Source organism: Sprattus sprattus (assembly GCF_963457725.1).
Source record: "Sprattus sprattus genome assembly, chromosome: 4".
Classification (NCBI taxonomy): domain Eukaryota; kingdom Metazoa; phylum Chordata; class Actinopteri; order Clupeiformes; family Clupeidae; genus Sprattus; species Sprattus sprattus.
The window spans coordinates 46,427,775-46,441,861 of NC_137923.1; the positions used below are offsets into that span (position 1 = coordinate 46,427,775).

At 45.8% G+C, this 14,087-nt stretch overlaps 1 protein-coding gene across 1 annotated transcript in view; it reads left to right on the forward strand.

Moving 5' to 3' along the window:
• Nucleotides 1-2,933: 2,933 nt before the first annotated feature.
• The window catches only part of trps1 (trichorhinophalangeal syndrome I), a gene marked incomplete at its 5' end in the record, with an annotated part of 69,688 nt that continues 58,534 nt past the window's right edge, over nt 2,934-14,087 (forward strand). The window contains 2 exons of the mRNA XM_080838136.1: nt 2,934-3,944; nt 7,115-8,262. Of these exons, the coding sequence (XP_080694262.1) occupies nt 2,934-3,944; nt 7,115-8,262 (2,159 nt within the window). The remainder of the gene's footprint in view (nt 3,945-7,114; nt 8,263-14,087) is intronic.

Consider the following 14,087-nt stretch of genomic DNA (forward strand, 5'->3'; position numbering starts at 1 on the left):
CTGACCTGCTTGACTTGCTTTTGCTATCATAGTTTATAAATAGGAGGAGCGGAAGCTTATGTGCTGATCAGTCTTGACAGATTTAAAGTTTGCCCTTTTGGTTTGAACTGGTAGGATCCGAGACTGGGTCATCAGGTTTGATCGGTGCTCACACCTTTATTTATCAAAGTAATCCAACCAAGGGCCTCTCCCTCCTGTTGTTGTAAAGTGAGGGAGGTCTGTCTTAGGCTGATAAATCCACTGATTGTATGTGCCTTAGCTAGAAATCGGAGGTGCCCTTTCACACAGCCAATGTAGGCCCCATTCATCATGTCAGCCATCGCGTCGGATGAGTGCTTATACCTGGGCGTCTTTGTCAATGCCCTTGACAAACTGGGCTCGCTTGTAGTGTGAGAAACCAGACTAGAATGTCAGAAAATTCTAGGGTATTGAAAGGAGACTGTAGAAGAAGCAGAGCTTCAAGGGCATTGTCTGCCTGTGTCTGTGTCTGTCTAACTAGTATTGCCCATGTGTGTCTCACTATGGATTTCACACAGCGATATTTCCATGACGAAAGAACCAGGGTTGTCTCCAACTTCAAGTCTTTCTCATGATATACAGGCGATGTCTGGTGCACCAGACTCATCCGCAATCATGCAGCAGTACAGCTTTGGAGGAAGTCTCTAATAAAGAAGTGGATGTCTACATACTTGAGCTGGAGGCTGGACAGTGTTATTGCTCACAACGTGAGACCAGGGGTACTCGCTTCTGCTCAGTATTCAAGCCAGTATTCAACCTCCAGCCTTTTTTTAATTAAGGAAATTGATTGTCCTCTCCTTTTCAAAAGCCATATTATACGTTATTAAGTTCTCGAGAAAGCCACAATAATGGACAGGGAGGACTGTAATAAAGAATACGAGAGAGAGGGCAAAAGATGAAAATAAAAGGGAATGGTGATTCGAATTGACTGGTACAGGAATGTGGTTAATGGCTCAGAGCTATGAAAGCAGATTATTCTGTCTCTTGATGGGGCATTCAGGTGGTAATGATATCTGTCCCCTCAGAAGTTTTTAATATACTTGTTCCCACATATCAGAAACATAGCATATCAGAGACTTTTCATAAAAGAAAAAAAAATATCCCCCACCCCCTGTCCTCGTCTTGTAGATATTTTGTGTCAACTTACCGCCACTAATGAAGCCTAAGTGCTTAGGGGGATCTCAGTGCTCTGTCCTTGCCCCACAGAACAGGAGAAGGATAAATAAATAATTGAAGAAATAAAACAAGGCAGTGCTGCTAGCGCAGGTAATGAACAGAGCCTTAAAAGATTACTCTCTCTGAAATGTGATTAAATATGCAGTACACACCGGTTTTGATGGAGGGTTACATTGATCCAAACTTTATTGAAACTGAAATCCCAGCCTTTTCTTGGGTTTTCAGGGGGAAAGGGAGCGAGGGGGCAAAGAGGGTATTTTGTGTCAACATCTCGTTTACCCGTCATAATGCACATCTATTTTGACATTTTCTCCGAGGCCTTGTAGATAAAAGCTGTTTTCACTTCTCATTTTAATGTAATAGCAGCAAAGTCGTCGGCACTGTTTAAAAAAAAAAAAAAATGTATGACAACCTCATGCAATAATAAAAATAGTGAGCCTGTTCGGTTAGTGCTCCAAAGGGTTTTAACAGTAACGTTTCGTTCCAATCTCAAATCTCCTATGGCCTTGTTAATAGGGACCGATGTGCCAGAGAATTTTGAGGTTTAGACATACTTCGGGCATTAGTGTGTGACGCAATCAAGTTTTTCTTTGTTTCCTGTCATTATAGAAAAAATGAAGACTTATGCCTCTCTCTCTCACACACACACACACACACACACACACACACACACACACACACAAACAAACACTCACAAAGAAAAACAGATATCTGTATAAAGAATGATTGTCTCAGTGACCACTGGTGCTGCATGTTAAGTCGAGAAGCCCAGCGTGAGGATTGTAAAAGGAAGACTGAACCAGCGGTGGCGTAATGATAGAACGGGGTGTGGTGAGATTTGTGTGCCGTTGGTTCAGATTAGATTTTCCTAAGGCTTCTATTAACATGGCCATGGTTTAGGCGTTGTCCCATTGCCTGATTTAATACCCATTTGCTTTACAATCTAAATTAGGAAATTGCTCTCAATTGTTTGCAATGACTAAATAAGAGTGGTGTAGACTTGACGAATGAGAAGGGTAGTGCGGGGGTGTCAAGGGGTGGGGGGTGGTATAGTCTATTGTTACACAGCTTTTTGTAGGAGCACACATGAAATGGTGTTCACTCCCTCTCATGTTTGACTTCAGTCACTAGTACAAATGGATTTAATGGTGAAGCAAAACCAAGCCATTTCTTTTTCCAAACTCTGCCTTGGTGCATTGCCTGAAAGAGATATGCTTATGTGACCTGGAGCACTGAGGGTGATTTCATGTCAAGAATCAGTCTAGAAAACCAGACTCCATCAGTCCCCCACCACCCCCCCTTCAAACAACCCACTCCCTTTTGCTCTTTGATTTGGTTTGCTGCTGAAAATGCCGGTCCGCAAGCCACATCAGTGACACAAGTGCACAGATTTTATTCATTAAAATATCATCAACAAAGCTCGGCGCCCAACATCGTCGCTGGTATTAGGGCTCAAAAGAACAGTTTATGGACCAAGCTGGGAAAGGGGGCATAACTTGTTCACAAAAGACTTGTTCACCACACAGTGCTCCCCCCCCTTCTGGAACATACCAGAACAATTGGAAGATGCAGTTGTTGTTTTTTACGACTTGTAGATGGGCTAGAAAACAGGCTCCACAGTCCTCAGTCATAAGGTTCTCTTTTTTTTAATGTCCAAGTGTTTTATCACGGTGTTTGCTCTTCACCACTAAGAGGCGCCTTCCTGACCCTCCCCTCTGCTGATGTTGTGTCTTGCAGATATGGTGCGGAAAAAGAACCCCCCTTTGAGGAGCTTCGGCGGTGAGGAGGAGGGTGAGGCGCTGGCTGCCGAGGCCAGCGGGCCTGAAAGTGAGGACGCAGATGGTGGTGGCCGACCGGCCGAGCCCAGCAGCGCTGATGGAGACCAGGGCCGCCGCGCCGACGTGCCTGTGGCAGCGGACGAGCCCGAGGAGCCTCACGCCGCCCCCGTCAAACGTGCCTGGAGAGGAGGAGGAGGAGGAGGAGGAGGAGGAGGAGGAGGAGAGGCAGGAGCGCCAAGAGACAAGCCTGGCTTTCATTATGCTGGGGGACACAAAAAGGGTGGAGGAGAGGATGTAGTGTCAGACACCAGGCTGCTGATACTCACGTCTCGTGCCGCCGACGGTGACGCGGAAGGACGGGACGAGTCGGTGTCTCCCTCCCGGTTTGAGGAGAGAGAGCAGGGGGAGGCGGAGGAGGGCCGGGAGGCTGGTAGCTGTAGGCTGGGGGGGTGGCAGCGGACTGGCAGTGGGGTCATTGTGCAGGGCTGCACCAGCAACGGGCAGGAGAGTGACTCCGCCACCCACAGCCCCGAGATGAGCCACGATGAAGAGATGCCCCCCCTCCGCCCATCTCTCCACTGGCGCAGAAACAGCGAAGGCACTCCTGCCATGCTGGGGACAGAGGGCACTGCCAGCCCCCCGGGCCCTGAAACGGCCATCCCCCCTTCCTCCTCCTCCCCCAAGCTGCAGGATTTCAAGTGCAACATCTGCGGCTACGGTTACTACGGCAACGACCCCACCGACCTGATCAAACACTTTCGCAAATACCACCTGGGACTGCACAACCGGACGCGGCAGGACGCTGAGCTGGACACCAAGATCCTGGCTCTCCACAACATGGTGCAATTCTCGGCCCAGAACCAGGGCAAGGAGGGGGGTGGGAGGATGCCTGGACAGGCTGGGCTCAGTGGGAGTTTACCAGACCCTAGCTCCCCAAGACCCTCGCTGCTCAATGGCACCTATGATGTGCAGGTAACCACCATACTGTCTCCTCACTGGTTAGGTTGTAGGGTGTGTGCACAGCACAAAGATATTTTCCCATTGGTCCCAGTGATCTCTCACAAGTACATACTCACGGAAATGAATTACAGTTGCATATAAGTAGGTAGATGAGTAAGCAGATACTAGGATTGGTTGGCAGGAAATATCTAAAAATTCGGACGGAAGTACAATTATATATAATTGCCTTCTTGTAACATTTAAAATAAACATTAAAGTATAGAATAAATGCATCTTAAAAGATGGAAATGTTTACATACAGATTGGATACTTATAAAATTATATTTAATTATACAACATAACATTTATAGTAAAGGTTGTCTGTAGTAAGTATAACGTGGTACAAGTGTTATTATATGTGATTTCCAGGGGCTCGTCTGATACTTTTAACGTCCGTGTGACATTTTAGTTTGGTACATTAATGCAGTGGAAAATGCAGATGACTGGATGGCATTTAAACAAAATGAGTGTGACAAAAAAAAGCCATTTGTTAAAGAAACAGTGAACCATTCACTGTAATTATCAGTCAAGTCAGAAATGGCTAGATTAGTCATACTGAATGCCAAAGTCAGTTTTTCCATCACAAAATGTATTTTCTTTAGCTTTTTTTCAAGCAAGCTCAGTAATATTCCAGTTTACAGGCCTGGTCCACAAGTGGGAAATCTGTCTGGTCCACCCAGACAAGCTGCAAGTCATTTTTTTAAAGTGGCGCGACCACTTAAGAGATTTATTAAAGCACTAAAAAGCGAAAGTTTCTTGTATTAAGACAAAGTGGAAGTCCTTGCCAAAACTTGTATTGCACACATGGAATTTTATCAAGGGAAGTGAAAGGTACTGTCTAACAAATCCCACCAAGAACAGAAATGTCGCAATTACTCTCCTCTAGATTTGATCAAATTGAACCATGTAGTACATAACCGCCCCTGCAAAGTAAATCAATTGAAAGTGCCCGGGGTTTCCATTTTGTTATTATGAAACTAAAAAAAAATGTGATGAAAGAGAGAAAGAAGGAAATAAGTTAAAAAAAATAACATTCAGTATTCATTCCTAGTGGAATTTTCCATGTGGTAATATTCAAGACTGTGATTTCTCATTACCCAATGAGAATGTGAGGGAGGGGTTACGGGAGGAGGGATCTAAAATTTGGTGGTGGTGGAGTCGAGAAGAGAGCCAGTGAAAACGGGGAACTCGATTTATTTCAAATGAGCAGTAATGAGCATGTGCCAGTTGCAGTTTTCTGCACTGGGCTCGGTGCGGTTTCACTCTCCACTTCAGTGATGTCGTGTTTACAATCCGCCTGCTGCATTACCTCCAGCGCTCCTTTGGAAATGAGGTGTGTGCTTTCTGGAGCCCCCCACTCACCAACTCACTCCCCGTCCCAGGCCAGGCCAAGATGATCTGGTCCCAGCTCACCACAAAAGCGCACAATTGGAGTAATTTAGCCCTGCCCTTCTCAAAGCAAAGACTTCTATACTTAGTCTATCGTCACTTTGTTGATTTGAACCTATTTTGCAATGTAGGTTAATTGTAATGAACATATTACATATTATTTTCCGCTAAATATATAGCTCCCATTATTTCGGTTACAGTTTTTTTTTTTTTTGCCCTCTGTTTTAGGTTTAGTTCTTTTTGCAAGTTTTTAGTTTTAAAATCTTGCCATTTTGTAAGTGGCTATGCACAGGGAGAGGCTGTGGATATCACTTAAGCTTTTAAAATTCGATCATAATCTTCCTGACGCAGTCTGCGGGCGATGGCACTCCGGTGTCTCACGGGAAGTGGTGAGATGTAGTAACTCCCCCTACGCAAATACACACACACACACGCACACACACTTATTCACACTCCCTCTGCTGATCTTTGTCTAATGTTATTAAAGTTGGGCAAGAAAGCCCTGATTCCAGTGATATAAAAATACTGAGTGTGTCAGAAAAATGCAAAAAGATGGATCAGGTTTATTTTAAAGCTTTCCTATAAACTATCCAGTCCCCGCAAACTGCACTAAATTTTCGACTGAGACGGCAATCCATCTCAGAAAGTATATTAACATGACTTAAACTAACAAAAACACATGACTACATTTGCCCGTGCCCCCGTCTATATATGTTCTAATGCTGTCTTTTTGGTCGACAATTTCTTTTTTCTTTTTCACGAGCACGGTTCAGAAGGCCTTCCATCATCTCTGGTATATACGGCCCCCAGAGAGCTCTCAGAAACTTGGTCTGCTGCAGCCATTACATGACGCTCCCCGCGTCTGCGGGGATGATGTCAGGCTTTCCCTCCTCATCTTGACTCGACGCACCAATCTGCTGCGCTCCCATCCTCTCGGCAAACTCATGCAGGCCAAGGAGGATCAGGGACCTCCCACTCGCTCTCAGCGCATCCATATTAGCTGTCATTACCGCCGCCATGCCTGGCTTTATGCTTGTCGGCTTTTTAAAAATTATTTTATGGCTCATTCCAGCAGGCTTTTAACGAACGTTTAACTACTCCATAACATGAAGGCCTTTCTGGGGACAAAAGCTGTTAAGCAAGGGTGCTTCTGCCGCATCAAGAAACTAAAACTAAAAAACAAAAAGTATCCAGGCCTGCAAACACAGTTTATCTTTTATGGACAGCAAACAGGTGTTATTTTATTTGTTTTATTTTTATTTTATTTTTTAATTGTTTCAGCTTTTGTCCCCAGAAAGGCTACACTTTAGGTGCATTTTCTGGAAAGCTGCTTTTTTACTGCGAAGCAATTTCAGCTGTCTGCATGCCCATCAATTCCTAATTCTAGTTTTTCATTAAATTTGTGAAATAAAAAGTATTACCATACACTTTTATTCCCTCTGGCGAATGTATTGTTGCCTTATCCCGAGAATATGTTTCAGCTGGGTAGTCTTAACATCGTCTAACAGCGAGCCCTTTGAGTTCCGCACTGAAATGTAATAAAGGCATGAATTGAACTGAGATTTGCCTTTTTGTAGACGACTGCTGCCTCCCCTATGCTATCAGCTCTGTTATTGAAAGCAATCCTTCAGTAGTTTATTTTCTCATGTCAGCTGGGGATTTTTTTTCTTCTTCTTCCATGAGACACCAAGAGTAACTCTTGCTTTATATTTGTTTAAAAAAAAGTATTTTTGTCTGTTTTCTTTTCTCTGTAGGTGACACTTGGGGGCACCTTCATCGGTATCGGTAGGAAGACGCCCGATTGCCAGGGCAACACCAAGTACTTTCGATGCAAGTTCTGCAACTTCACCTACATGGGGAACTCGCCGGTGGAGCTTGAGCAGCATTTCCTGGCCAGCCACCCCAACAAGATGAAGAGCGCCCCGCCCCTGGCGGGCCACGGCGTCGACGACAAGCCGGTGCTCGAGCGCAAGAGCAACTGCGTGGTGGTGCGCGGCGGCGGCCTGGTGGGGCTGGAGGAGCACGGCAAGTGGGCGGACCGCGTGGCGGTGCGCGCCGAGGACGACTCGGTGGCGGGTTACTCGGTGCCCATCCAGCCCGCAGACCCTTCCTCGCCGGGCAGGACCGGCACAGGGCAGCTGGAGGCAGCGGGCTGCATGGCGTACTACTGGTGCAAGTACTGCAGCTTCAGCTGCGAGGCCTCCAGCCGCAGCCGGCTGCTGGAGCACTACGAGAAGAGGCACGGCCAGCCCACCAGAGAGGGCAGCCCGGCGGAGCGGGAGCGCAAGCCCCCCAGGGAGGGAGCAGGAGGAGACCTGGCCTCCTCTGTCCTCCACGCCCGCAGGAAGGACAAGGGGGCTGGGGGTGGCGTGGAGCCCGAGGCAGTGGTGACCAGCTACAACTGCCAGTTCTGCGATTTCCGCTACTCCATGAACCACGGGCCGGACGTGATTGTGGTGGCGCCGCTGTTGCGCCACTACCAGCAGTCACACAGCATCCACAAGTGCACCATCAAGCACTGCCCCTTCTGCCCGCGCGGCCTCTGCAGCCCTGAGAAGCACCTGGGTGAGATCTCTTACCCCTTCGCCTGTCGAAAGAGCTCCTGCTCGCACTGTGCCCTCCTCCTGCTCCAGCTCTCCCCCAGCGGCGGGGCCACTCCGCCACCACCGACCCCCCGCCCGTCTGTCACGCACCTGTGCGACCAGTGCTCGTTTGCCACCACCGACATCGACCTGCTGCTCATGCACTACGATAGCGCGCACACGCCCCATGCCATGCCGGAGGTGAAACCCGAGGAGGAGGGCGGTGAGCGAGGGGTCAAAGGGCCGGCACTGGCTGAGCACTCCTGCACCAAGTGCCACTTCTTCACCGAGGTGGAGGAGGAGATCTTCCGCCACTACAGGTGAGGATTCAAACAAGCACTCTTGGAGAATGACCTGTAGTAAAACGCAGGGAGCTTTCATAAAGCTGGTTAAATGTCATATATATTTACTCTGATTTTGCGGTTTGCCTTGGTTGTGGGGTGGGGGCTTTTTTACTATTGGTTGATTTAGAGAGAAAAAAACCCAGCATTCGTTGTTGAACTCATGATCACATTCATTCTTCAGGACGGGATGTGTTTTTGCAGCACAAACTAAATCCAGGTGGTAAGTCATTCTTTGTCATTAATCGACATGACATTGAAACTGGCAGAGTAATTTCTGCGTGTGGTCGGTAGTGTGTGCTGTCCGGACTCTGATGACGTTGTTTACATTCTGGGAAATTCAGTCATTCAGCATGTGATTACTCTGAAACACTGTTGTGATGTACGAGAGTAAATGCAGTTTAGCTCGTAATGGGCCACAGGTTTTGGCTTTTTGTTACACGAGGCCTGAAGTTGTGGAGCATTTTTGGAATACGTTGTGAAACCTTTCACATCAGGTAATCTGAAACGCTCCACATTTGTTTATAATTTAAAATCGACGGTTAGACCAGGTGTGTGGTGTGTGTTTGTGTGGGTAGTTGAGGGGGTGACTGTGTTTTTGCATGCGGTTGTGCGTGTGTTTATGGAAAATAAAATAGTCCTCAACTTAACTGTGTAATAAATTCAGCCACTGAAGTCGGGAATTGTAATCCATTACCTCGGCATAAGCTATCAATTACCGCGAGTTCGCCTTGCGCGAGTTTACGGTCATGTTTAGCCTGTGCCGTTCTGATGTTATTGGGAGAAACGAGTTTAGCGCAGTAGCCCATCGCAGTCAATCCATATGTCTCTCTACCTGAGCATGTTGCTGTCGGGGCCTCGGCACAACAAAACAACTTCTCCAAATCCAATAGAGCTGCATTGTAAATATAACAAGGCTGGCGTCAGCACTTTGTGCAATTGATGTCAGATCGCAGCGCCAGCGGAGGCCTGCATGAGATTATTTTTAGGATTTTTCCGGAAAAAGGCTTTCACCCTGATTGAAGATGTAATTCTTCTTTTTTGCCTATTCAATATTGTAATAAGGGTACATGGACAATTAAGGAAATAAAAAATATATATAAATAAAAAGGGTACCGTTATTTTTTTCTTGGTCCTTGTTAAAATGGAGTAAGAGTGGTTGAGGAGCAGAAACTGGACAGGTAGATTGTGAAGATGGGATTTTGAAGTCTAGTAGCGACCGTGCTTTGGAGCCTGAGGCCAGTTATTTCAGGTGGAGCCCAGCCACCTCTATTTCCTTGGCTACATCTGTGTGTGTGTGTGTGTGTGTGTGTGTGTGTGTGTGTGTGTGGTGAGTGCTTCTGAATAAAGCGCTTAGGGCTTGGAGTCTGGTGCTGTTGTTCCCACGAAAGTCCCGTGTGTGTGTGTGTGTGTGTGTGTGTGTGTGTGTGTGTGTGTGTGTGTGTGTGTGTGTGTGTGTGTGTGTGTGTGTGTGTGTGTGTGTGTGTGTGTTTGCTGGGGAGAGAGAAAGAAAAAGTGAGCAAGAGATAGAAAGAGAAAGCATGATCTAGTGAAAAGGTTCATTTTCTTTTAAATATTCTGTTTTTTTTTTAACTTATTTCCTAAATAATTGTGTAAGGATGTATATAAGTATGGATTTGTGAATAGGTTGTACCCCTAAACCTCAACATTTTGAAAGTCGACATAAAACCTGACCCCCATGCCTAGTGTATCTAGAGAGAACCCAATAAATCACAAGGCCTCGCTCCATGTGATAAGTGTGTGTGTGTGTGTGTGTGTGTGTGTGTGTGTGTGTGTGTGTGTGTGTGTGTGTGTGTGTGTGTGTGTGTGTGTGTGTGTGTGTGTGTGTGTGTGTGTGTGTGTGTGTGTGTGTGTGTGTGTGTGTAAGAGAGGGAGAGTACACAGCACAACCCACCACCCATTTGTAATAGCTGTCTGTTTTTCCCTGACTGGCTATCTCTCCCAATGATGGTTTTATCTCCGTCCCTTTGTGTCATGTTAGTAACAGTGTATGGAGTCTCACTGTCGTCATGCCTTTGCTGTCAGGCTGCACATCGTCTGCCCGTATTTACCCACTCCCATCCATCTCATTCCCCCCCCCCACCTCATCTGCTCTCCCCAGCAGACGTTGCCCGGGCCTGGGGCAGGTTCCCCTTAGCCCCCCCCTTCCCCCAACTCCACCACCTGTTCAGTGGAAGGCAGTAAGGCTGGATGAAGGCAGAAACTGTATAGGGAAGGTTTTTCAGAAATTCTTGCTATGTCCTGGAGAGTGTGTCATGCAGTGGGGTGTCGCTCTGACCCAGGTGGTATTGATCGCTCTCCCTTGTGCATAGCTAACAAGCTTTTATGTCACAAGGCTGGAGTTGAGGAGTCACGTTCACATTCTGATATGGATATTGGTTTGGAAGACTCATCTCTCTCTCTTTCTTTTTCTTGGTGGAGCAGGGGGTGGTCTCTAAATCAATAGGAGAGGTTCTCAGATGGACAAATACATTTTTGCCAGCATAAGCAGTTTGAGGCATTAAAGTTTGAGGCATTAAAATAATGCATGTTACTCATTGTTTGTCTTTTCAAGTCAGTATGGACACATGGCCAGACATGGCAATAAATGCATGCATGTACATGCGTGTCTCAGTATGCGTGCGTGCGCGCGCGCACACACACACACACACACACACACACACACACACACACACACACCAGGACATGTTATTAGCTGTGACAATTACCTCATATATTTACATTCATATACCATGACCATCCATGCAATGACTACAAATTATTTTTTGACAGATCAAGAAGACATTGTGTGTTCAAGACATTGCACATGGATTCTCATTCAAATTCATAAGAAAAAAATGTGTATACAACTGTGAGATCTGTGCGATGTTGATAATTTGCACTGGATGTGTGAACGTATGGTAATGCCTCTGCCAATACAGAGCTTGCCTTGTACACAAAAAAAGGTAGGCACATGTCACTCGGCTGATAGGAACTGCTAAAATCAACATGCTAATTTAAAAAGAGTAGGATCCCCCGTAGGCCTCTAAACAACACCGCTGATCCCTTGTCAGATGAATAAAAACATCAAATGAAAAGTAAATGTGATATTACAACTGCAGATCATTGGACTTATGTTTCATTAAATTATAGATTTTGCCTTTAACATCCCTAATATGTTTTCAGAGCCAATCTGATTAAGTCATTAGGCTCAGTTGAAATGTTGGTGTTTGCGTTCTTTGTTTGTTAATTAGCTGTATGAATTACAGTGACACGGTTAAGATGCGAAGGGTTTACAGCATTAATAAAGAGAAGTAAATTGATGGAATTTGTCGACTCCAAGCTCAATCGCCAGAGTCCCAGTGGACGCTCGTGTTCAGTCCGTGTGTGAGAAGACTCCGCCAGCTATTTTGTGATCTTTATCTGCTCTGATCTAATTGTGAATAAAGTGAACACACACACGACTGTTATGAGGATTTGAGGGAAGATCGGGCTCCCCCAGCGGCAAAACCAGCGCAGCTTAATTAACGGGCCTGACGCATTGTGTGTGTGTGTGTGTGTGTGTGTGTGTGTGTGTGTGTGTGTGTGTGTGTGTGTGTGTGTGTGTGTGTGTGTGTGTGTGTGTGTGTGTGTGTGTGTGTGTGTGTGTGTGTGTGTGTGTGTGTGTGTGTGTGTGTGCTCTTAAGTACAGTAGTTTCGTTTTTGTGCGGTGGGGAGAACTGTGAGGGTAATTACATTTTATCTGTGCTGCAATGTGAATTTTGATATTCACTCTTGTGTGTTATCTGATGGTGCCAGCTTGAGATGAGCCAATAGAGAGAGAGAGAAAGACAGGGAGGAATCACTACAGTTCTCTATACACACACACACATTATATACACACACACACACGCACGCACACAAGCACGCACGCACACACACACAAACACACACAGTGCTCTCCAATGAACAATGCACACCAACTTCCTCCAAGGACTGCCGACAACGTTTTACCTCTTAAGATATTTTTGGGGAAAAGGAAGACTCCTAAAAAAAGTCATATAAGCTAAATAATTTCTATGGAACTCTTTTCCAGCAAAATGTTTCATGAATATGTTTTTGAAGAAGGACGGAAACTAACTTGCGCCTGCACTTTTGGTTTGTGTGTATATATATATATATATATATTTATGTATAGAAGTTATATAGACGTTATGTAAGGTTCTTGCAACAACTTTAGTAATCTGCACAGTAGTTGTAATCTAAGAGTTTTTCAGCTCACAGGCCCTGTGTTGGCCAAAACGCAGGTCATTGGAGCTGGCCGCTGAGAGATGCGAGAGCCCCTTCACTCGTCCAGAGGTCGCAGAGTGATCCGTATGGGGTGTGTGTGTGTGTGTGAGTGTGTGTGTGGGGGGGAGGTGTCTGGGGGTCGACCCAAACATTTGTGTTTGCTGTCGGTGAGGTCAGCTGAGGCGTGCAATTTATGTTGGAGCCGCGTGCTTGGAAGAATGAAAGTATTTTTTTTTCGCTTTTTTTCTTAAGATGGAGTTTTTGTTTAGTTTGAGAAAAAAAATTAAGAAGCTGTGTGTAGTAGCTGGTTCGCTTAGAGAGGGAGTGATGAGCAAGAGGAGAGGTTTGAACAGTAGAAGTCGTGAGAGAGCCAAGCTCAGCCTCAGTGCTCATCTCTCCAAACAAAACCAAGGCCACGTTAGTGTAGTGTTAGTGCTTCTTTTAGACTTCAGCTTTGTATGCAATACAATCTCATGATTTGTTCAATTTGAATTCCATGCAGTCAGTAAAACTCTGCAATGTCGCTTCATGGTTATACTCTCAAACTGGTCAAGGGCAGATGTCACGTGGGGTGGTACTTTTTGGAAATTGTACAGTGCAGTGGATACGTCTTCAAAAGTAGTAGTGTGTATGGGTGTGTGTCCTGTGTGTATGATGTGTTGCGTGCGTGCCTGTGTGTGTGCGTGCGTGCGTGCGTGCGTGCGTGTAACGTCCACAGTGTTTAGAGGTTCAGTGCATGTAATTGTGTGCATGTGTACCTACTCCAGACAGGAGCCACATTCATATAGGAGCACCTGGCCACATAGAACGCTCTGTTTTCAATTGCGCCGCCGATAACCGAGCCAGCCACTGGGCCCGGCACACGTATCTCACCACAGTCCGCACCCGTCTCAGACCCCCGTGAGCCCTGTGCCACCCGTCTCAGACCCCCCTCCCTGCGCCCGTTTGTTCCCGCCGCTGGAAAATAAATTGGAAGCAAACGTCAGGGCAGGAATGGTGACTCCAGCCACATTCACCTCCATGACCACTGCCTGACTAAATCTGCTTCACCTTGAATACAAAAAAAAATATGTGTGTGTGTGTGTGTGTGTGTGTCTGTGTGTGTGAATATATAGAAATACATTGATATGTATGTATGTGTATTATCAGTTATAAGTACAATTAAATAAGTTTGCTAGATGTGGGAATCACAGGTTAACTCACAACCCGATATAATCACAATATTTTTCCTACAATATCACTGCACAAGAAAAGGTATGCTATTAAATAAAATGGAAACAATGTAAAATTCATTTTAATCCCAGCCAGAAACTGAAGAAGGCCTATTTTGATGGAATGTCTTCTTACTGCCAGTGCGTTTCATGACCATTACCACTCTATCAAGTACCCCGGACATCAGGGTGAAGGAGAGGCAATGCAATGCGAGCCAAGTTTATTTATATAGCACATTTCATACACATTGGTTATTCGAAATGCTTTACAAATGAGCAGAAAAACGAGCATAACAAAATAAGAGATCAAATAGCTTTAAAACT